Genomic DNA, 25,510 nt, shown 5'->3' with positions numbered 1-25,510 from the left:
TTAAACAAAGTAGTAGAAGAAGCTAAAAACCTGGCTTTTGCCTCCTACTCCTTTAAGGGTCCCTTTCTTTCCTAGAAAGTCTCCAGACCTACTTCTGGGTCCCACCCTAATCCTATGTTCTTGAATTGAATCTTGTGAGGACTTGCTCCTTGAACAATATCATCTCCTGTGCTATAGATATGGGCACTCTCTGTTGACTGAGAAGAGGCTTTGGGGTTTTGTTTATTCCAGTTCTTTGAAACTTTGAGACCTTATGCATTTTCTCTTAAAATTTCTGAATGAAATAAACCAAGTAATATGATCGATTTTGCAGCTAGAATGTTCCAGATTGTTTCTCACCATCCACCTAGCAAACTCCTCACCATGGTCTTGACAGAAGGGCTGGGAATAGCAGCAAGCTTGGATTCGGGTTCATACATTACTACAGAACTAGGCTGCTCTCTCCTGGATCTAATCCTCACTAAGCATTTGTCTTTAGTGGGTCATTGACTCACTTGTGAAATCGCTTGTTGAGCTGCGAAGGGAAATACTAAAGACCATGTCTTAACAATCCCAAGTGCAAATGTTGGGTTCTGTTGTTGGCAAGAAGAAGGATCTGGATAGTCATCTGAATAGATAGGTGCTTGGTGTGCACGCTATTAGTGGTTTGGGTAACTAGGAAAAGAGAAGAGAGAAAGAATCCCCAATAAGACAGACAAGTTGGTACGAGCCAAGATGCCAGGCATTACTAGACACAATAGGGAGGGACTTGAAATGAGGTCTGCCAGACTGCACCAGGGTAGGTGTCAGGAAGGAGAGGGATGGAGAGATAGCAAGGATGACCCACGTGATAAGTACAGGGAAAGAGTCAGGCGGACAAGCAAGTCTGGTATGTTGTTGTTGTTGTTAAGTGCTGTCAAATTGGTTCTGACTCACAGCGACCTGTATAGAGTTTCCGAGGAGCAGCTTATGGTTCACAATCCAGTGCTGATCCTACAAGTGCCACATCAAGATCTGTATCTAGTGACACTGATTTATCGTCCTGCACAAAGTTAGGATTGGGGCACTAATACTGGCAAAAATGGGTTGTACATAATGAGTGGGTGATGTAAATAGTTAAAGCAAATCAAAGGGTTAGATATTTTAGACCCCAGAGGCACCTTGAGGGAAAGCCTTGGACATCTACTTCTAAAAACTCAGTCGTTAAAAATCATATGGAGTGCAGTTCTACTCTGACACATATCAAATCGTATTGATTCGATAGCAACTGGATGACAATCAAAAATGCAGACAGCCCCAGTCAGGAATGAGAATGTCTGTTCACCACTCAGTGCACCCGGTCATCTGGTTGGTTGGGGTGAGACTCCAACTCGAGGGTGAGAAACAGAGGCAAGGGAAAAATGGAACAAGAATCTTCTAGGAAGATGAAAGGTTAGGTCTAGTCTTGGAAGAACTAAAGTGTGGGACAGCTTCCCAGGACGGATACGCAGGCACAGAAAATGTAGCAAATGCTAACATACCAGAGTTAAGATCCAAGACTGGGTATTAGAATTCATCCAGCATCGAATGCAGTTCGATGCTTTCAGCAAGAGGACCGGAACAGGGCTTCTCAGATCCTTCCTGCCTTATGTTAGGACTGACCTTGGAGGCGGGGCTGGGCCTGGGCCTGGGGCTGAATTTAAACGAAGTCAATGACTTTAAACCAAGTCCCTAGTTCTTCCAGGGAAAAAGAGGCCTAAGCATGGCTAGGAACTAGCAAAATCTGAGAGTGAAATTGGTGCTTTATTTTAATAATCCTGAAAATACTAAATAGAAGAAAAAAATTCTACGCATTTTGGCCAAGAAAAGAATTATGACAAATCAATAAAAATGAGGTTAAGTTAAACCTTCTGAGCTTAAATTGGAGCTTCTCCATTTTTTCAAAAATTATTTTATTCATTTTTATTTTTCAACATTCTTTCCTCCCTCAACTAAGACAGGTAACAATACAAAATTGATTTTGTGTTTAGGATATTTCTAGATTGAAACTTATCAGCTATGCATTAATCTGGGAAAACACCAAATTAATATTGAGGTAACCCCAGAATAGACTTGATTGGCTAATTGGTCTCTGCTATTCCAATATAGAAGTCCTGGTGTATTGTAGGATAATCACTAGACAGCTAACCACAAAGTTGGTGGTTCAAATCCACCAGTGTCTGCTTGGGAACCCTACACAGGGTTGCTGTAAGTCAGAACCAACTCATTGGCACTTAACAACAACATTCCAGCATAAGGAACCCCTAGTAGCACTGTAGATTAGGCATTGGACTGCTAACTGCAAGGTCAGCAGTTTAAACCCTAACCGCTCCACAGGAAAAAGATGAGGCTGTCTGCGCCCATAAAGATTTACAGTCTCAGTAACACAGGGTCCCTATATATGGTCGCTGTGGGTCAGAATTGACTCTCTCGCAGTGAGTAGTCCACTGTAGAATCCTATGAGTCAGGAAAGAGCCTCAGCTGATACCAGAAGGTCAGTAGTTCCAACCCCGCAGCTGCTCTGTGGAGAAAGATGTCATATTCTGCTTCTGTACGGATTTCTAGCCTCGGAAACAAGTATGGGACACTTCTACTCTAGCCTACAGAGTTGTCATGCATTGGACTCGACTTGATGGCAGTGGGTTAGAGTCAGAATCAACTGGGTTGCAATGGATTTATTCCAAAATTGCTTCCAAAATTTGCATGAGAATATATATGTAGAACATATTCAGTATATAATAACAGAATCTGCTTAGACATGAGGAAAAGAGAGAAAGGAAAACTTTTTAGTTGGGAATGGAAAATATTTTGTTGTTTCTTTTCAAGAAACTAACACTGCCTATAGTTCAATTTGCTTGTATAAAAAAATATTTAGGAAAGCTCTAATTATCCAGGAGAAAAATACCTTTAGTGTGAGAGATAATGCTCTTGCCTTCTACTGCCTAATTCATAGGGTGACCAGCTATGGAAATGGGGCAGCATACATGAGGAATGGAAAAGAATGAGGGAGATGACACATGTTGTGCCCAGAATTCGGGGTCCCCAAAGACCACCAAGGAGCCGTCACCGATGGCCTGGACTCCACCTCATCCAATGCAGCGGATTAGGGATAGAGCCCTGAGCTCTTTGTCTGCAGGGTTTTTATAGAGTTTTCAAACAAGCTCGGGTTTCTCAGCTTTACAATCTTTGGATTGGTTAACAATTGGCAAACTATGAGATGTTACAGTTTAATTGGTCAGGACTGGTGGTCTTTGTTCTTAGGCTAGGGCAAAGGAAAACATCTGGCCTCCAGCCTTGAGCTGCCTGGCTATTTATACATATATCATTTTCTTGGAGCTAGAGGATGTGCTAAAGCTTATATATGAAATGGATTCTTCTCTTTGGCCCTACACACACACCTGTTGTAATTTGCCTTTCTGTGTCATGTGATTCATCCAACAGGTCTGATAGGGTTTTTCATTGCTTTTGGCATTGCCATGGGGAAGATGGGAGAGCAGGCCAAGCTGATGGTGGAATTCTTCAACATTTTGAATGAGATAGTAATGAAGTTAGTGATCATGATTATGTGGTAAGTGGACTTGTTCTTACTTCTTCAGGGTGGGATGGTGAGAAGATCTTTGGGTCCCCAGAGTGGACATGGGCTGAGCAAAAGGCTCTCTGGAAAGACTATGAGGAAGGAATAAAACCTCTTTTCTGGAGCATCCCTTAGAACAGGGATCCATAAATTATGTATGACCTTGAGTTAATATCGGTATTTATGTCTTTATATGGCTGAAAACATAATAAAAAAAAAAAAGAAACATGTTTTACGACACATGAAAATGAAATGAAATTCACATTTCAGTGTCTGCAAATAAAGTTTTATTGGAACACCACCATGCCCATTTATTTACATGTTAACTATGACTGCTTTCACATTATAATGGCAGAATTAAATAATTGTGACAGAAACAGTGTGACCTGCAAAGCCGGTCCGTTACTTAACTGATCTCCATGCTATAAAGAAAAGAAGAGAGAAGTGGGCAAATCCAATTAGTAATACTGAAGTGAGGCAGTTTCAGAGATGGGAAGATGAGCCTGGGAGAGCAGGGAAGGGCATGGCCTAGGGCTGCGGTAGAACTACTGTTCCAATATCCTATAGTACCTGGGTTCCTCATAACTCGCATAGAAAAGAGAGTGTTCTCAGGCCATGGAAGCAAACGTGAAATTGCAGAAGATGTATCAGAACTGTAGATGTTCTTGGAAATCTGGTCTCAATCTAGTGTGACAGAAGAGATGTCTGATCCAAAGACACTACATCTCAATTCTTGATGATGATCATGACGATTATCATCATAAAAGTTAGTTTTCCTTGTGCCATGATAGGTATGTAATACCTGTCAACATAGTCCCAACAATTCTGTAAGGATGGCATTCTTCCCAGCTTCCAGAAAAGGCAACTGAGGCTCATAGAGGAAATGAGCTAGGGAGAGGAAGAGTTGGAGTTCATACTGATGTCAAAATCGTTGATGAATATGTGGGTGGGCTTTTTTTTTTGGTCTCTGCTTTATTCCACGTGTGCTTTATAGTTGTCATTGTTAGGCATTGTCAAGTTGGGTCTGACTCACTGAGATCCTGTATAGGGTTTCCGAGGAGCAGCTGGTAGATTTGAACTGCTGACCTTGTGGTTTACAGCCAAGTGCTGATCCTAAAGCACCACTGCTTGTAGTGAGTGGTTATGAAATCTGTGCTGGTCAAGGAGAGCATGAGTGTCCATTCCTTCATCAAGGAAGTTGTGCCTCCTTCAGTCTTTGGGACCTTAGCGTCCTATATCTTTCAGACAGAAAGCTTTCTGCAGGCATTTGTGATGATGGTCCTGTTTGTCTGACTAGAAAATAATTTAAACCAGTATTCACCAAGCCACATCTATTTCTTATTTTCCACAGGACTTTTGGGTTACACATTCCCCAGCTCTGTATGTTCCATTCTACCAACCTCCTTTCCCCGATTTCACAAGCTTGCCTTCCACTCAAATTCTAGCTTCTTTATTCTCCCTTTGAAAAAGGAGACCATCTCAAGGAGACCTGGTCACTCAACAGTTAAGTGCCTGGCTACTAATCGAAAGGTTGGCAGTTTGAGACCACACAGTGACTGCAAGGCTCTCATAAATATTACAGCCTAGAAACCCCTGTGGGCAGTTCTACTCTGTTGCATGGCACCTAACAACAATATCACCTGCCTCAGAAGGATAAAAATCTTGACTTATTTTTTCTCTCCACAGAACCAAGCTCAGTGATATACTGTTGTCAATTCTTTCTATGATTTCAGGAATGGGTGGCCTGAAGTTTTCAGCTATATATGTATTTCTCATGAATCATGAGCTATAGTACCATGTTTAATAGACCTAAATCATTCATTTCCTAAGGCTGTTGTAACAAAGCAGGGGCTTACAAGAACAGAAATTTATTGTATTGAAGTTCTGGAGGCTAGCAGTCCAGTTTTTGTAGGGCCATGTTCTCTTCATTGGTTATAGAGGAAGGTCTTTTCTTGTCTCTTCTAGTTTCTGGTAGCCCCACGTATTTCCTGCTGTTCCTTGGCTTGTAGGTGCCTCTTCACATGACTGTCATCTCTCTGTGTCTCCTGGCCTCTTTTATAGGACACCCTTCAGAGGGGATTAGGATTTACCCTGTTCCCATTTAACCTCATGTTAACTTAACTAACATCTTCAAAGACCCTCTTACAAAAATGGTCACAATCACAGGTAACCGAAGCTTAGGACTGGAACATATCTTTTTTAGGGAACACAGTTCAGTCTATAACACTTGTCTAATTCAGATCATGGTACCATAGTTTTCACAGTATGCATCCACATAAATAACATGCACACATGGACAGTATGAATTGCCAGCATAGGAAACTGCAGTGTGAGGTGGTTGTGCAGCTTGCAGAGAAACCGTACAGCATCCACATTATTTGTGTAGAAATATGATACTGTTAAGCACAGAAAGGATGCTAGTAAAATGATATATGCTTTTAGATTGTATGGATTCTTCAACGTCTCTGGCTATGCTAGATTTCTGAATATTTCTTTTATGTGAAGACTTAAGGTCATATAGTGATGCTCCAAAAAAGATTTTGCAGGTTCTTTAGAGCCATTCTGCAAGAAGGAATCTGATGAGGATTGAATTCGTGGCAATACTTAGAACCGAATAAGCCTTTTGCTATTAAACATTGGGATCTGTCATTTCCTAGACTTTCTGGCAGACTGCATATCTTTACTCTAAATTTGCAGTGTGATGTGGGCAGACAAGTCCCTTCCTCCGTACACCGGTGACACAGTCAGTGGGGGTGATACCAAAATGACTTTAAGTCTTTTGTGCAGAAATTCATTATTTTTTATGAATATATACTGGTTGTTAGTTATAACAATGAAAACATTTTTCATAAGCTCTGATTACATGTATCAATATCCTTACAAGGCTAAAACTCTGTGTTAAATGTACTTGGTGGGCTTTCTAATGCACTTTGGTCAGAGCTGCCATTATTACCCCATTACAGCAATGGTTTGAATCACATGACTTTGTCCGCCTGTGTTGCATGCACGTGTTGTTTTCACTGGGTTGAATCACATGACTTTGTCCGCCTGTGTTGCATGCACGTGTTGTTTTCTCTGGGTTGAATCACATGACTTTGTCCGCCTGTGCTGCATGCACGTGTTGTTGTTTTCTCTGGGTTGAATCACATGACTTTGTCTGCCTGTGTTGCATGCACATGTTGTTGTTTTCGCTGCTGCCTGAGTTTTCGTAGTCTCTGACTTTGTCAAAATGTTTGGTGTTTTCCTTATAATATTGTGGTAATTAGTATTTGTGAACCTTTATCAATAACTTTTTTGAACATGAAGCAGTATTAATTATGCTCAGTATTATTTTAATTACATATGTTAACTCATTTATTATTAAGGAGTTGTTGTTGTTATGTGCTGTGGAGTCGGTTAAGGAGATAATTAGAATTAAATAACTTATTGTTAAAAAGATCACTGGATGGTGCCAGTGGCTTGTGAATGGCTGCTAACCTAAAGGTTGGTGGTTCCAACCCACTCAGTGCAATGGAAGAAAGGCCTGGAGATCTTTCTTAAATACAGATAGGGAACTCTGCTCTGTAACACATGGAGTAGCAATGAGTTGGAATTGAATCGACAAGAAAGGGTTGTGGATTTTTTTAGTATTATTATTGTTGTCATTGTTAAGTGCCGTCAAGTTGGTTCCAACCCATAGCAACCCTGTATAGGATTCCAGAGGATCAGCTGGTGAGCTTGAACCACTGACCTTCTGCTCAAACCAACCTTGCAGTCCCGTGCATTAACCCACAGCACCACACCAGGACTCCATTTACTGTTATTAAAGCTTTACATTTACCAAATTATTTTATATATATTAATTCACTTATTCTTCATGACGGTGGTTATGATTGTGTGTGCTACCCAGTCAGTTGCAACTCATAGTGACCCTATATGGGGTGTCAGAAGCTGTATATCTTTATGGGAGCATAAAATCTCATCTTTCTTTGATGGAGCAACTGGTAGATTCGAACTGCTGACCTTGTGGTTAGCAGCCCAGCTCATAATCCATGATGCTACCAGAACTCCTTATTCTTCATGATAGTACCTAGATACTTTTGCGAACCCTATTTTCCATAAGAGGAAACGTAGCAAAAGGTTCACATGCTCAGTGACATACAGCTAAAAGTGTTGTTGTTAAGTGCCATTACGTTGGTTTTGATCCTGAATAGGGTTTCCAAGGAGTGGTTGGTGGGTTTGAACCATTGGCCTTGTAGTTCAGCTGACCTTGGGGTCCAATGCTTAATCCCAGTGTCACAGTAGTGAGGCTCTGATGTCTAACTTTAGAGTGGACTGACTCTAGGATCCCGAGTCAGTTAGGCAAGTTAGACAAACACACTGAACCTCAATGTCCTGGTCTGTTAAATGATCTGATTGTAGAATCCGTGACGTAGGGTTGCTGTGAGAATTGGGTGAGAACATGACCAACAATCAAAACACACTGAACCTCAATGTCCTGGTCTGTTAAATGATCTGATTGTAGAATCCGTGACGTAGGGTTCCTGTGAGAATTGGGTGAGAACATGACCAACAATCACAGTAGTTCCTGAAGAGCAGAAAGTGTCTCAAATGTTTAATGAATACTATGATTATCGTTACCTTACTATTACCATGACTGTCATCACATCTGTCGGTATCCTTTGTGTGTCTGTGTTCATGAATTCTCTAAAAAAGAAAAAGCTTGCATTTCTATGTGATTTTCATATCCTCATTTTTCAACAAGCTCTTTTAAAACTTTTATTAAAATCTGAAAACCTTAAACAGAAAATAAAATTGTTTCATAATCTCACCGTTACAAAAATATACAGTGAGAAGTAAAATCTCTGCCCACTCTTCCAATTCTGTTTCCCAACTAACCCACCCCATCCGTCCATCCTTTTATTCAGTAAACATCTGTCAATCAGCTGTTAGGTGCCCGTAATGACTCCAGGCACTGGCGATATGATGGTGAACAAGACAGAGAAAAGATCCTGCTTTTGTGGAGTTTATTTGAGGAGGTTTCAAACAGTTTCTAGGAAAACTGAAATTTTCCATGAGCTTTTTTAAGCCCCTCATATTTTAGTGTGAGCAGAGAGTGGAAATAAAATGAAGTAAATGAGAATTTCGCTGGAACTTGACAAGGCTGCCATGTTTTCCTGGGTCTTCCAAGGTGAGTTTTCTCTCACTGACAGGTTGCAGTCTTGACTTCTTTATTGCTCTCTATTAGTGGAAAGCATTTGAGTTTTTCTTCTGAAAGGATTCCAGCTTTCACAGGCTTTTCTATAGTGATAAGTGCTATGGTGAAGACAATGGCAGAGAGGATGGAGAACAGGACCAGGAAGAGGGTGTCTGGGAAGATGACTTGATAAAGAACCTAAGGAAGGGTATTCCACAGGGGAGGAAACAGCAAATGAAGGTTTCTCAGGATCAGAATGAAAGCCTGGGGTGGCTGGAACGTGTTTGGTTGATGAGAGCAGAGTGGAAGGTGGTGATGTTGGAGAGTTGGGCAGGAGGTAGATCCGAGAGGGGTTTATTTACTTGCAAAAGGACATCCCTGGAGGATAACAAGCTAGGAGGCTCTGTAAATTGATTTTCACTCTATCCTGAATAGAAATTAGAATGAATCTATGGTAACTGGTTGGTAATGATTAATAACAATGGCAGAAGAATTGACGCACTTGAAGTATGGTGTTGGTAAAGACTGTTGAATGTACCATGGAGTGCCAGAAGAATGAACTAATCTATCTTGGAAGAACTACAACCAGAATGTTCCATAGAAGTTAGGATGGTGAAACTTCATTTCACGTACTTTACACATGTTATCCTATAGTCCAGTGTGGTGCCGGAGGATAAGCACTTGACTGCAAGATTGGTTTGAACTGTAAGGCTGGTGGTTCAAACTCACCAGCCGCTCTTCAGAAACCATATCTAGGCTTGCTGTGAGTTGGTACCAACTCTACAGAACTTAACAACAAGAAATGCTATCAGAAAGGCCCAGTTCTTGGAAGAAGATTTTATGCTTGATAATAAAGATCAATGAAAAAGAGGAAGAACCTCAACAAGGTGGCTTGACACAGTGGCCGCGGCAGCAGGCTCAAATATAGCAACAACTGTGAGGATGGTGAAGGACCAGGTGGTGTTGTGTTCTGTTGGACACAGGTTCATTACGCATCAGGATTGATTTAATGCACCTAACAACGGGTCACATCACAATCCTGATGGTACAACAGTTAAGCACTTAGCTACTTACTTAAAGCTCTGTGAGTTGAAATTTCCAATGGCTCCAGAGGAGAAAAGACCTAAAGATCTGTTCTAATCAAGATTACAGTCTAGGAAACACGTTGAGACAGTTCCACTCTGTCTGCAGGGTCACTGTAAGATGAATTTGACTTCACAGCACCCAACAATAACAGTGACTCTTTGGGGACCCAGAACACCTATACCTAAACTTGGAAAAATGGAGATGTGTGCTACTTTCTGAGTCTAGGTATGTTGTTATTAGGTGCCATCGAGTCAGTACTGACTCATAGTGACCTTATGCTCAACAGAAGGAAATAGTGCCCAGTTCAGTGCCTACCTCTCAGTCGTCGCTACACTTGAGCCCATTGCTGCTACCACTGCACCAATCCATCTCATTGGGGGTCTTTCTCTTTTTTGCTGACCCTCCACTTTACCAAATAGCGACTGATCCCTCCTGATAATATGCCCTAAAAATGAGAGATGAAATCTTACCATCCTGGCTTCCAAGGAGCACTCTGGCTGCACTTCTTCCAATACAGACCTATTGGTTCTTTTGGCAGTCCATGGTACTTTCAATATTCTCCTCCAACACCGTAACTCAAATGCATCAGTTCTTCTACGATCTTCCTTATTCTTTGTCCAACTTTCACATGCATATGAGGTTATTGAAAATACCATGGCTTGGGTCAGGCTCACCTTATTCCTTAAACTGACATCTTTGTTCTTGAACACTTTAAAGAGGTCTTATGCAGCAGATTTGCCTAGAAGTTTGGGAAACAGCTACCAGGCCAATTGATAAGAAGAGATCCATATTTGTACCCATTCCAAAGCCTAAGTATAGTCAATGTTGTTGTTGTTGTTATTAGGTGCCATCGAGTTGGTATTGACTCATAGCGACCCTATGTACAACAAAGCAAAAACACTGCCAACCTCACAATAGTTGCCACGCTTGAGCCCATTGATGCTGCCACTTTGCCAATCCATCTCGCTGGGGGTCTTCCTCTTTTTCTCTGACCCTCCACCTTACCAAACACAATATCCTTCTCTAGTTACTGGTCCCTCCTGACATTATGTCAGAAGTATGAGAGAAGAAGTTTGGCCATCCTAGCCTCTAAGGAGCACTCTGGCTGCACTTCTTCCAGCAACAGATTGTTGGTTCTTTTGACAGCCCATGGTACTTTGAATATTCTCCTCCAACACCATAACTCAAATGCATCAATTCTTCTAAGGTCTTCTTTATTTACTGTGAAGTATAGACAATGCTTCTAGCCAATTCTTGCACTTTGTATTTAACTCTATTGCGAGGTTCTCCCAATTCTGAGTTCTCTTGAGATCCACTCCAAACTCGAATTATTATTAGGAATGCATGGAGCAGAGCCAGAGTGACTTCATGACAGGACTGAGAAAGTTTCTCCTCTTACTTCACTCTAAGAATCTTTCCCACTCTCTGTCCTGTGCTTATATGTCCTAAATTTAATATTCCAGTGAGGTTAGAGCTCAAAAACTTTGAACAAAGTAGAACTCAAAGATGTCACTTGATGCAGCACCCAACAAGTGACATGGTTTCCTAAAGGTAACGGGGGGAAGGGGGGACACTGGTGGCACTGTAGGATAAGCACTGGACTGTGAACTACAAGGCTGGCAGTTAAAATCCACCAGCTGCTCTGCAGGAGAAAAAATGAAGCTTTCTGCTCCTGTAAAGATTCACAACATCAGAAACCCTTCCAGAGTCACTGTAAGTCAGAACTGACCCAATGGTACACTGCAGCAATAACAAGGCTAACAAAGAACAAGTAGTCTCCAACTTATGATATATTCAAGTGACTATAAATCACACAACCTTTTTATATCTTATCATTAGTAATATATTGCAACATGTCATTTGCCTATGTTATTCTCAGCTGTTAGTGCACAGATATTCAAATTTATGATTTACTGTCCAAAATACTGCTGGATTTGAAAAGATAAGGATAATAAAAGGTAGTAATAACAAAAACAGATGAGGTATTCAATTTTTATCAAAGTCGATTTATGATAGTCCTTGGATCAGAACTTCATCCTTAAAACAAGGACTACTTATGATAACTACATTTCATCAGCTTCCTTGAAACAGTGGTTTCAGGCACATCAGAATTACCTGGGGAGTTGGCTGCCCCAGGCCAGCTCCAGGAAATTCTAATTCAATAGGGAATCTACATTGTTAATAGGTAACCCAGGTAACTGATGTAGGTGATCACAGACACACTGGGAAGCTGGTGTGGGTTGTGGTATAAATGCTGGGTATGAGTGTGTGTTTGTGGAGTTGAAGGCAGTTCTGAGTGGGGCCTCTGGTTGGGATTTCTGGGTTGACAAGGACTGAGGTACTACTGAGTGATTCGAGGCTAGAATGGATGATACACCAATAAGAAAAATGCTCAGATTGTCCAGTCCTAAATGAATCCGTGGCCTTGAACACACTGCATAAAGCCAAGGATTCAACCAATCCACAGGCACCATCGTGCCCTGTCACCATGTCCTGTTTCAGAAACCGGTCTGATCATTACAGGGTATCTTTTGCCTTTAGAACTCTCAATGGAGCCCTTTTGATGCACTTTGGTTTTATGACCTTGATTATTTCCTCCAGTTTAGAAGCTTTGGGTATGACTTTGAATCCTGGTGATTTGCCCTTTCTTTTCCCTGGAGTGTGCTCTTCTATGTGATAAAACCTTTGGGAGGAAAACCCAGAAACCTTGTAGCCCAGCCTTGACTGGAGATTATATAATTTGCATTTAAAGCAGGTGCAAGGAAGTGATGCCCTAAACGACATGAAAGAACAAAGGCTCTTTCTTTGTCCTAATGTTCATGCTAGTCTTGGAGATGAAGGTATTTGCCATATATATTGACTACAACATAGCCCTGGAATACCAGTGTCCACTTAGAATGGGAACTTGTGTTTTCCTCAGAAAGCCTAGTGCTCCAAAGATACCCCGTAAGCACTTCCCTCAACTCCATTTGGCCCTGGCTCTAATGTATTCTCCTGAGGATGCTATAGCCAGTCTTACTTGGCAAAGACACTTGAAAACATTTCCTCTCTATTCTTTGAATTGCTTGTCCCAGGAGAGAAGCAGAATTGAATGCCACACAAAACAGCTCATATTTGTGTTTTCTTGAACATCTTTAAGGGTGATTGGTGCTTGGGAAAGAATTGACCTCTTGCTTTATGAAGATAAATGTTTCTCAGTTTTATTGGAAGATGCATTCTGCTCAGCTGTTTACAATCCCAGTGAACAAATCACTGGTCCTTGAAACCACACCAGTGATTTATGAGATCTTGTGATTGTTGACACCCAGGAGAATGTAAAATGGCAGAGAAAGCCAAGAGTTTAATGACACAACTCAGACCGCCTAAACCTGAGGAAGCTGTCTTCAAACATTGGCCAGCCTTTACTCCAGGGACAGGGCAAGTGGAGGTCTCAGGCTAGATGTTTGCTAAGGAAGAGAGTGTCTACGCTAATATTTTAACTAATTAGTGGTAGTTAGTAATCAACTCTTCCAAGATAAGAGTCTACTTTTCAGACAATATTTGGCTATTTGGTGGCAGTATAGACTAAAATCAAACCAAGCCCACTGCCATTTGGTGAATTCTGATTCATATTAACCTTAGAGGACAGAAAGCAGACCACCATATCTTTCTCCTGTGAAGGGGCTTTCTCTTGTTGAATCACTGACCTTTTTTTTTTTTCTTTGGCTAGCAATAAAGTGTTTAACCACCGTGCCACTCGGGCTCCTCAATGTTATTGTTGTTGTGTGCTGTTGAGTCAGTTCCAACTCATAGTGACCCTTTACAGGGTTTCCAAGAACAGCTGGTGGGTTCGAACTGCAGATCTTGCTGTTAGTGCAGTTAGCTCCAGTGATTATCCTACAGTGGTACAGCAGGGCTCCAATGTTATGGAAAGCTTTGGTAATCCAGGTGTAGCTCATTAAGGTTAGGTGATGAGAAGACATGGGGTCGATGTATGAAAACAGGGCACATAGTACAAAGCATTCCTCTGTCAGAAGTCAGGGACCTCTCAGTACTGACAGGCACATTATTTCCTAGGGCTGCCATAACAGAACACCTAGAATGGGTATCTTTAAACCACAGAAGCATACTGCCTCCCAGTTCTGCAGGACAGTAGTGTGAATTGAGGTTGTCTGCAGGCGGTTTTGAGTCTCTAGGGAAAAATCCCGATTGGTCTCTGATCCAGATTGGTCTCTGAGCTTCTGAAGGCCCCAAGTGCTCTTCACATGGTCATCCTTGCTCTGTCTCTTCTATAAGAACCCCACTCAAACTGTGTCAGGAGCCACCCTACCCTGTAAGAACGCATATTAATTTAACTGACCATATCCTCAAAGATCCAGATACTTCAACGTTAGGGCCTCAATGTATCTTTGGGGGGAGGGGGGGCACAATTTCATCCATAATAACAGGGATATGGCAAAGGTTTTTGACAGTGCACACATATTCATGTTTAAAAACATAACCCTCCTGGCAACCTTTTGTGTTTGAAATTGTCCTCACTAAGCCTTGACTTCCACATCTGTAAAATGGGAATGGAAGGAATCTTGGTGGCACAATGATTAAGCACTTGTCCTATAACTGAAAGGTCATCATTTTGAACCCACCAGGACTCCTGGTGTGGCACTGTAGGCTAAGCACTGGACTGCGAATTACAAGGTCGGTGGTTCAAATTCACCAGCCGTACCTCGGAAACCCTACACAGGGTCATTATGGCATGGAACTGACTTGACACTTAACAACAACAACAGTTGCCTTGTGGGAGAAAAGAGCAGGTGAACTGCTTCCCTAAAGAAGACCATCTAGGAAACCCAGTGACGGTAGTTCCACTCTGTGGTTTGCTCGCTGTGAGTCAGAATCAACTCGATGACACCTAACAACAACAAAATGAGAAAACGTCACTAATGAAGGTGCATAGCTTGTAACTGACCTGACAAGGCCATATCTTATGCATGTATAGTTGATCCTTGAGTAACATGGGGATTAGTAGCATGGGCTCCATGAAAATTTGCATGTAACTTTTGATTTCATGAGAATGTTAACTGTTAATAGGCTACTGTTGACTTGAAGCCTTTCTGATAACATGAAAAGTTGATTAGCACCTATTTTGTATATCATACGTACTATATAGTGTTATTGTTAAGCGCTGCAAAGTTGGTTCCAACTCCTAGTGACCCTGTACAGGGTTTCCGATGAGCAGCTGGTGGGATTAAGCCACTGACCTTGTAGTTAGCAGTTGAGTGTTTATCCGATAGCTCCACACCAGGACTGCTATATCCTACATTTAAAAATATGAGATTAAAAGGTATTTTGCAAAATGTGCAAGGCTTTTGCACCTGCTGGCATAGCTGCAGTGACAGCCTTGTAAATGGCCTTCTCTTTTTTTTTTTTTTCACAATGGTCCTTACACTGGATTCAGTTATGAAATGGCAGGCAACCTCAGCTACAGATTATAATTTACGGTATGGATCAAGCAATTCAACATTTTCTGATGCCATGACTTGTCTCTGCTTCTTGGGAGCACTGCCAACACCACTAGTGGCACTTTGTATAGGTCTCATGGTGTTAGTCAAGGCTTACAGTGTTGTATTAGACACAATGAAAATATGCAAGAACTATGAGAGATCATTTTTTCTTGTGTTTCAAAATTTACTGGAGAGATGAACTGCCTAATCCCAAGGCGATAATTAGCATCATGTTGTGTTAAAAAAGAAAAAACAAAATCACATATAACTGGACCTGAATAGTTCAAACTCTTGTTGAAATCTTTCCTTTGACTTATGAAAAGGCTTGCCTCAGGCACAGTGTCTGAGGGTCCTCTCCCTTCCCTTGTCCCCTGACCCTTCTTGGGAGCCTTATCTTGGAACTTTCATTTTCTTTGTCTCAAATATGATCCTAATTCTTAATATGGTCTCATCAGAAGATGGCACAAGGCAAACAAACTCCTGCTCCCCCAATACCAGGTTAAACAATAAAGAAAGGACCTTGCCAAATATGAAGAATACTCTCAAGATGAGAGTGAAAATAGATGAATGAATGAAATAAAAAGTAATTCCCAAGCTATCTATAAAAATAGTAATAATAATATGGAAATATACAATAAGTCCATATCGATGAAATTTCGATTGGTGTGTTACTTGCTTACCTGCAGAAAGCTAAACTTGCTCACTAAAGGGAAATGGTTTGGTTTGTTATGTATAAAAAAATCTCTCATCTTGGAGTCTCATGGGCCTGGATGTAAACTGCTTTTTTTCTAGTTCCTGGTTTCATGGTTTAACTTTTCAGAACTTCAGCTTCCTTGTTTGCTAAATAGGAGTAATGAGAGCAAGATAGTCAGGTTGTGGTAAGAATACAATGAGGCAATGTGTAGGAATCTCTCACATAGCATCTGCACACAGTGTTCAGTGAGTGGCTGTTGTTGATAGCCGCTCCTAACTCAGCCCGTGGACAGCAGAACAAGATGTTGCCTTGTTTTGCACCATCTCCATAACCCAACAGGTAGTATTCTGTTGTGAGCCATGGGTTTTCCTTGGCTGATTTTTGGAAGCCGATCCCAGATCTTTCTTTCTAGTCTTAGTCTGGAAGCTCTACTGAAATGTGTTCAACTTCATAGCAATAGGCACATCTCCACTGACAGATGAGTGGTGGCTGGTATGAGTTGCATTGTCTGGGAATCAAAAACCTGGTCTCCAGCACGGGAGGTGAGATTCTACCATTGAGCCATCTCTTCCAACTCCCTCATGAATGGTAGTCAGCATTGTTAAAGGAACGAGTAGGGGAAGACATATTTCCAGACTTTGGTGGTGGTGGTGGTTATGTGCCGTGGAATTAGTTCCAACTTAGAGCGGCCCTGTATTGGGTTTCCAAGGCTGGAAATCTTTACAGGAGCAGAAAGCCTCATCTTTCTCCCATGGAAGGACTGGTAGTTTCAAACTGCTGACTTTGATGTTAGCAGCCTGACTCATAACCACTATGCTACCAGAGCTCCTTGTGCTTGCAGACAGACTTAGATGTAGTAAAAGCACATTTCCTGAAATACTTTTCAGCTCAACGGTTTCTGTGGCTTGGCAGATTTTTCCCCCTCTTTCTTTTTTTCCCTTCTTCTCTCTGTCTTTCTCTCTCTCTAAGGTACTCCTTATCTTCCAAGGTGAAAGCAAAACAAATGTACAAATATTAGTTTATAGCTTGGCCAATTCTAATGCACTTCTGAAAAAAAAAAAAAAAAAAAGATTCCCAGTTTTCCAGGAAGGAATTGAGAAACAATCAAACAAATACACAAGCTGCAGGATGCCCAGTGTAGAACCACAGACACACAGCACATATGTCTCTCAACTTTTAATTGGTGGTTACCTCAGAGATGACAAAGCCTGGCTCCTATTCCTAAAAGTGCCTTAACAACAAGGTACACCTTTGGATTTTTAATCAGAGCAGACACCATCAGATCCATATGACATATCAGTTAGAGCAGTTTATCAGAAGTAGAATATATATATATATCCCATGACTCACAATCTTTCAGCAAAACTTTTTTACAGAGAAAATAAAGGGTGTCCTTAGGGTGCCGTGCATAGGAGCACCAGATTTTATGTTCTGAATCCCATAATGATTTCTTTAATTTTTTCCTCCCTTTCATGTTTTTCAGGTACTCTCCCTTGGGTATCGCCTGCCTCATTTGTGGGAAGATCATTGCAATCAAGGACTTAGAGGTGGTTGCTAGGCAACTAGGAATGTACATGATAACGGTGATTGTGGGCCTCATCATCCATGGGGGCATCTTTCTCCCCTTGATTTACTTTCTAGTGACCAGAAAAAACCCTTTCTCCTTTTTTGCTGGCATTTTCCAAGCTTGGATCACTGCCCTGGGAACTGCTTCCAGGTAAAGGATACAAGATATTAATTACCTTTTTTCTCCTTTTCTCCTCTTCTTCAAGAACCTTCTATCGTATTTCCAATATAGCAGCATACCAGCAAAATAATGGTCAGCGAGCAGTTCCTAGAAGGAGCCAAAAAATGCAAAGGGTTCTCCCTTTCAAAACGATTTTTTAAATATGTGAAAAGTGGTCTTATTGAACTTTGAGAAGTGAATAAGTGAATGTGATTTTAATCTTCAACTGAAAGGTGGCTCCTAGCTGGACGTGGAATTTCTTTCTATTTTTGAAGTCAGTGTGGTAGAAGTCATGTATAAGAATTAACTCAGAGGTTTGTTTTGTTTTGGTTTAGCCATCATGGCCCCAGGAAAACAACACAAAACCCAGAGACTGCCAGATACATATGCTTTCTGCCACTTTAGGCAGAAAGAAATTTTCTTTATGAGCACAGAGGTGAGTATCAGGGTGGATAGATGGAGGAACGATGTCAGGGACCACATTTTCAATAGAAAATGCCAAGTATATGGCTGTCATTAGTATTAATATTTGAGGACTATTATATGACCATTGAGTCAGGAGCCAAAAACAAAACCAAAAAAAACCCAAACCAAGTCAGTTTATAAGGAGTTAAAATGTTCAATTCTCGAGTTTCAGCTTGGATTATTTGGGTATGTTGTTGTTGTTAGGTGCCATTGAGTTGGTACCAACTCATATCAACCCTATGCACAACAGAATGAAACACTGCCCGATCCTGGGCCAACCTCACTGTTGTTGCCATGCTTGAGCCCATTGATGCTGTCACTTTGCCAATCCATCTCGCTGGGGGTCTTCCTTACCAAACATGATATCCTTCTCCAGTGACTGGTCCCTCCTGACAATATGTCGAAGTATGAGAGACAAAGTTTGGCCATCTTGGCCTCCAAGGAGCACTCTGGCTGTACTTTCTCCAATTCAGATCTGTTGGTTCTTTTGGCAGCCCATGGCACTTTCAATATTCTCCTACAACACCATAACTCAATATATTTTGGGTATATAAGGATGTTAAAGACACAAATAAAGCCAGTCCTTTAGAAAAGAAATAAAGGATGGTTATCATGCTGAACCAATTTTTTTCCCAATCTATTTAATTATTTAAAGACCTTTTGTTGATATTTTGGGGAAATGAATGCAGTGAGAAAAGCTGATGTATTCTAGTGGTCCCCGAAGCGTCCTTAGATTCAAAGGCTTGAGAATCCTGGCCTCCAACCAAAGGGCCCTGGTAACCCTTCGAAAGGGTCTCAGGAAAGAGGGGAGGTGAGAGTAATTATGGAAGATTAACTTCTTTGTCCTAGTGTGGCACTGTAGGATAAGCACTGGACCTCTAGGTCCATTTGAACTTCAAGGTTGGAGGTTCAAATCCACCAGCTAGCTGTTCCTAGGAAACCCTATACAGGGTCACTATGAGTTGGAACCGACTTGACTGTTCTTAACAATACAGTTTTCTATTAGAGAGTTTAGTGGATCTATAGGGTAAGCACTGGACTGCAAACCACAAGGTCAGCAGTTCAAGCCCACCAACTGCTCCATAGGAAAAAGATGAGGCTTTCTACTCCCGAAAAGATTTGTAGCCTCAGAAACCCTATAAAAGGTTGCTGTGAGTTGGAACTGACTCAGAGTTGGAACGGACTCTATAACACTTAACAACAACAATAAAAACTTCTTACTAAAGCAGTTGGGGCAACAAGTCAGGTAGAATCACGTGGCCTCATGCTAATGAGGCCAGACACCAAGTTTTCTCCCTGGGTTTAGAAGGATTTAGTAATAGGACAGTGCCTAGGTAATGCAAACAGTTAAGTCTGCAGCTACTAACCAAAAGGTTGTAGACGTTTGGAATCAATTTGATGGTTGTTGTTGTTAAGTGCTGTCAAGTCGGTTCTGACCCATAGAGACCATGTACAGGGTTTCCGAGGAGCAGCTGGTAAGCTGGAACCACTGACCTTGCAGTTCAAATGGCTTTGCAGTCTGGCCCATTAACCTACAGTACCACACCAGGACTTCCCATTCGATGGTAACTGGTAACAATGAGGTACTGGTAGTAATGAGGTGTTCTAAAACATTTATTTCTTCTCTCTATTCAGAACCAAAGAGGAAGCATGAGAAAGACACCTGCCCTGAAAGAATGCCCCAGTAAGATGGCCCTGTTGTTGTTGTTGTTAAGAGCTGTCGAGTTGGTTCTGACTCATAGTAACCTTGAATAGGGTTTCCAAAGAGCAGCTGGTGGATTTGAACTGCTGACCTTGTGGTTCACAGTCTAGTACTGATCCTACAGGGCCACATCAGAAGTCCCTAAAATTGTTGTTAGGAGCTTATGGATCAAACCTCAGTGCTTTTATAAAATAGAAATGTAGGCATCTCAAATTTTAGAGTTCAGGAGGTGCTATGGTTAAAACTAAACAGAAGGTCGGTGGCTCAAATCCACCAGCCTATCCTTGGGAGAAAGATGCTTGTGTGAAAATTTACAGCCTTGGAAACTCTGTGTGACAGTTCTAATTTGTCCTATGGGGTCTCTCTGAGTCAGAATTGACTTGGTGACAGTGGTTTTTTTGTTTTTGTAATTTTAGAACTTCTGATACCTTGGGTCTGAAGAGACCCAGGAGTTTCCATTTCATTTAGCTTTGAGAAACCCAAAGCACTCTAGTTGTCTATGTTCAGTTCTGCTGTAATCCCAATTCTGACTAGGAGAAGGGGAACCTAGGACTAAGGTGATCAGTGCAAGACAGAAAACACCTCACTTGCTGTCCACATTGGAAGTTTCCCAATTCATGTTGCTTTAGAAAAAATAAAAACTCAAGAAGATGGACTGCTGAGCTCTCCGGTGTCAGTTTTAGCCTCTTGTGGAGCTCTGGTAGCGTAGTGGTTACGAATCGGGCTGCGAACCTTAAGGTCAGCGGTTCGAAACTACCAGCCGCTCCGTGGGAGAAAGATGAGGCTTTCTACTCCCGTAAGGATTTACACCCTCGGAAACCCTGTACAGGGTCGCTATGGGTCGGAACCGACTCGACGGCACTTAACAACAACAACATTGCTTTTCACATTATGTAAACTAATCCAGTCACTCTTCTAGGCACCTCTAGTCCACACAGAAATAATATTCTGGCCTTTGCAACTCTTATCCTTATAGCTCTCTGATTTTAGAAGACCCATGAATATCTGAGGAGTCTTGGCCTTTCAAACTGGGTCACACAGTCATTAAAGCTCCATCCCAGGCTGGGAGGAGTGGGGTTGAAGTCACTCCATATTGTTCCTTTGATTAGTTACAGCACGTATGTTTTCTGCCCTATGTCATTGGAAAGACTAGAGTTGGCCGATGCCCATTTTTCAGCTGGTCTGTCTCTGAGGTTCCCCAGGGAATTACTGGAAGCTCATGTTTGTGCTGAATGGTGCTTGTCATGACTGTGTAACCTTCTCAGAATTAGCAGGCCCAGCTCAGAGCAGTTCCCAGGGGCCAGAAATAATCCATGTTGTCATCTTGTTGGAAAGACCATTTCTAGCATGAAGTTTTGGGTCATTCACACATTTCTGATTCCACTTCCCTGTGTTCAGGTTATTTCTTTTTTCTGACACAATTTTTTTTTTTTTTTACAGTCCAATTAATGTGAGTAATCAGAAGCACTTCAATGTTTAAGTCCAAAATGGAAACAATGACCCATGGAAAAAAAGAAAACTTACATCTTCTAAGTAGCTTCTCCAAACTCAAACCAACAAAAATATTTGCTGCCTATTAGCATCTTAAAAAGATTGAATTTGAGAGTCTAATTTGCATCCAGATATTGATTTATTATTATTATCATTATTATTATTACTATTGCATATTATTGTGCTTGATTAGAACAAAAGAGCAAAAATGTGTGGCACTCCAGTGTGGGGTTTGCGCAGCTTCTTCAGAAGTGGACATAACCTTTGTTTCTCTCTTGCTCTCTTTGTCTCTTAGTGCTGGAACTTTGCCGGTCACCTTTCGTTGCCTGGAAGAAAATCTGGGGATTGATAAGCGTGTGACTAGGTTTGTCCTTCCTGTGGGAGCAACGATTAACATGGACGGTACAGCCCTTTATGAAGCCGTGGCCGCCATCTTTATCGCCCAGATGAACGGTGTGGTTCTGGATGGAGGTCAGATTGTGACTGTGAGGTGAGTGACATGGATGAGGTGAGACACTGAGATAACATTCCATCCAATGCCCCCTCCATGGTAACATCATTAGCCCACTTCAATTTCAGTTCTCCTGGTGGAAAAATGATGAAGGAAATAACAGATGAGGAATTCTTGGCAAACTCTAAGGGAAAGCAACAGACTAATACAAATGCCTTCTGGTTGCATTGCACATGTGAAGTGGCTGAGGAATTATAAGATTTGATGTTTAACAATCCTGTGATATAGGCAGGGCCCTGGGGTGGTACAGATGGGCAATGCACTCAGCTGCTAATTGAGAGGTAGGAGGTTTGAATCCACCTAGAGATACCTCAAAAGAAAGGCCTGAGAAGCCATTTCTGAAGATTCAACAATTGCAAACCCTGGGGAGCGCAGTTCTACTCGGACACTCATGGGCCACAGACAGGATTGCCATGAGTATGAATCAACTTGATGGCAGTTGAATTTTAGTAATTTGTTGTTGTTAACTGCCGTCGAGTCAGTTCTGACCCACACCAACCCTGAATAGGGTTTCCCAGGTACAGCTGGTGAGATTGAACCGCTGATCTTGCAGTTCAAACCAACTTTGCAGTCCAGTGCATTAACCCACAGCGCCACACCAGGACTCCTTTAGTATGTTGTTGTTGTTGTTAAGTCCCGTGGTGGAGTCAGTTCCGACTCATAGTGATCCTGCACAGGGTTTCCGAGGCTGTAAATCTTTACGGGAGCAGAAAGCCTCATCTTTCTCCCATTGGTAGTTTTGAACTGCTCACCTTGAGGTTGGCAGCCCAGCTCGTAACCACTATGCTACCAGAGCTCCTTTTTACTATGTAGGCAGGGCAATTATTTCTATACCCATTAACAGATGAGAAAACTCAAGCTCCAAAAGGAAGTCATTACTAAGTTCCAAAGCCACATTACTAATAATGTGCTGGCAGGGCTGTAACTGGGGCTTATATCAGCTGACTCTGGGCCCAGTGTTTCTTTGATAACAAGAAAGTTTCAAAATTTTTGTGGGGACAATTCTGTTATCTTTTCATTCCATTTTTACGCAAGCTTCTTGAAGTTCCCTTGTATCAGAAGGGATTTCAGCATTCCAGGGGGTGATGACAGAAATCATGAAATACCAGAAGGAAGAAATTCCTGATAGGACACATAACATTTGGTTTGAAGTAAATAGCATATATTTTGGTTTTCATTAAAGCTCTTTTGGTCATATGTATTCAGCCTTTAAAAAAATATTCTGAAAGAACATTTTCCCAAGAGGTCATTAAAAACATATCCCTTTACAGAAATTTCAAGATCTCACCTACTAGCCAGTTTGACTCTTCAGTTTCTTGTTTATAGGCACAGTCATTGAAAACATCAATCTTCAATCTATTCAGAGTTGTCTTGACATTATAGTATAGAAAACAGTGTTTTATAACCATCACTTGAATGCTAACATCACTCTCCAAGGGGGAATGCCTGGCTTTAATTAAAGAAAGAAGCAATGAGCGGGGCTAAGGTTTTATTCACATTCTCTTGCTACTGCAAAGGAGCTCTGGTAGCGTAGTGGTTACAAATTGGGCTGCAAGCCGCAAGGTCAGCAGTTTAAAACTACCAGCTGTCCCGCGAGAGAAAGATGAGGCTTTCTGCTCCCGTTAAAGATTTACAGTCTCAGAAACCCTGTACAGGGTCACTATGAGTCAGAACCGACTCCACGGCGCATAACAACAACAACATTGCTACTGCAAGGAGCCCTGATAGCATAGTGGATTACAAGGTCAGTGGTTTGAATCTACCAGTCGTTCATCGAGAGAAAGATGAGACTTTCTGCTTAAAACCTCAGAAATCCTGTACAGAGTCAAAATGGACTCCGTGATATGTAATAGCAATAACTTCTGTGCTATATCATTTCTCCTTTCTGATTGTGACCCAAAGGAAAACATGAGAATAGTATTTTACTTTTTTAATTCCCTAACACTTAATTGTGTTCATGAGGAACCTGTACATAGACCAAGAGGCAGTCTTTTGAACAAAACAAAGGGGACACTGAATGGTTTAAAAGGTGTGTATTCTTTCACCATACTTAGTCTGTATGCTGAGCAGAGAATCCAAGAAAATGGATTATATGAAGAAGAATGTGGCATCAGTATAGGAGGAAGACTCATTCATAATCTGTGACATGCAGATGACACAAGCTTGCTTGCTGAAAGTAAAGAGGACTTAAATACTTATGGATGAAGTTCAAAGAGCACAGCCTTCGGCATGGGTTGCATCTCAATATAAAGAAAACAAAATTCCTCACCACTGCAACAGTAAATAACATCATAATAAATAGAGAAAAGAATAAATTTGTCAAATACTTCATTTTGCTTGGACCCACTATCAACACTTGTGGAAACAGCTGTCAAAAATTCAAACAATTTATTACACTAGGCGAATCTTCCCAAAACCGCTTCAAAGTGTTCAAGAGCAAAGATGTCAGTTTAAGGACTAAGGTTCACCTGACCCAAGCCATGGTATTTTCATTAGCTTCATATGCATGTGAAAGTTGGATAACAAATAAGGAAAACTGTAGAAGAATTGATGCATTTGAGTTATGGTGTTGGAGAAGAATATTGAAAGAACCACGGACTGCCAGAAGAACACATAAATCTGTGTTGGAAGAAGTACAGCCAGAGTGCTCCTTAGAAGCCAGGATGGTGAGGCTTCATCTCTCATACTTTGGGCCAGTCACAGGAGAAGGGCATCATGCTAGGTAAAGTGGAGGGTCAGTGAAAAAGAGGAAGACCTCCAATGAGATGGACTGGCAAAGGGGCTCAAACATCACAATTGTGAGGCTAGTGCGGGACTGGGCAGTGTTTTGTTCTGTTGTGCATAAGGTCACTAAGAGTCGGAACTGACTCAATGGCACCTAAACAGCAACGTGAACCCTGGACTATGTTGGCTCCATAGGATCAGCACAAGACTGCAAACCAAACATCAGCAGTTTGAATCTGCCAGCTGCTTCACAGGAGACAGAGGAGATTTTCTGCTCCTGCAAAGATTTAAAAAGCTTCAAAACCCTATGCAGTGGCACTATGAGTCAGGACTGACACGACAACAAAAGCTTGAGTCCTGGTTTGGCACTGTAGGATAAGCACTGGACTTCTAACTGCAAGTTCAGTAATTCAAACCCACCGCTGCTCTCGGAAACTCTATACAAGGTTGTTATGAGTTGGAATTGACGCAACAGCAATTAACAACAAGAAGAGAGGCTAGTGTTTTTTGGGTTCAAATGAAGGCACTGATCTCTTCCTCCTATGTGTTAAACCAGGATATAAGGGAAACCTCTATATTAGAAATTCCAGCAATAATGAGATGCCTCTTTGGCCCATAGTTTTTAGCAGTTATGTTCTCTGGGAGGCTTTGAGTGGTCCAGGGACCATTTCTAAGAAACTGCTAATAGAGAGAGTCCAGTTGAGTCTGACTTTTCTACCTGCTTTACTTTGTTGAAAGTCTACACTCAGCCGTTTAACAGTGGCTGGAAATTGCAAAATCAGGATGCCCTTTACTGTGTTCCTGGGGTTGATGGATCTAACTGAGGTACTTAACTAATTAGGCACATTTGTATTTAACACTGACTTCTTGCTTTCTCTTATAAC

The 25,510-nt window shown here is 41.5% G+C and overlaps 1 protein-coding gene across 1 annotated transcript in view; it reads left to right on the top strand.

The window, feature by feature from the left end:
* Nucleotides 1–25,510, top strand: part of SLC1A2 (solute carrier family 1 (glial high affinity glutamate transporter), member 2) — a 194,809-nt gene that overhangs the window by 147,801 nt on the left and 21,498 nt on the right. Inside the window, exons 6-8 of the mRNA XM_006864894.1 lie at nucleotides 3,439–3,565; nucleotides 17,491–17,724; nucleotides 21,687–21,881. Coding sequence (XP_006864956.1) covers nucleotides 3,439–3,565; nucleotides 17,491–17,724; nucleotides 21,687–21,881 — 556 coding nt within the window. The remainder of the gene's footprint in view (nucleotides 1–3,438; nucleotides 3,566–17,490; nucleotides 17,725–21,686; nucleotides 21,882–25,510) is intronic.

The sequence above is a fragment of the Chrysochloris asiatica genome, unplaced genomic scaffold, assembly GCF_000296735.1.
Source record: "Chrysochloris asiatica unplaced genomic scaffold, ChrAsi1.0 scaffold00072, whole genome shotgun sequence".
Lineage (NCBI taxonomy): Eukaryota > Metazoa > Chordata > Mammalia > Afrosoricida > Chrysochloridae > Chrysochloris > Chrysochloris asiatica.
The sequence above is the reverse complement of the archived record's forward strand: the minus strand, read 5'-3'. Positions and strand labels throughout refer to the sequence as shown.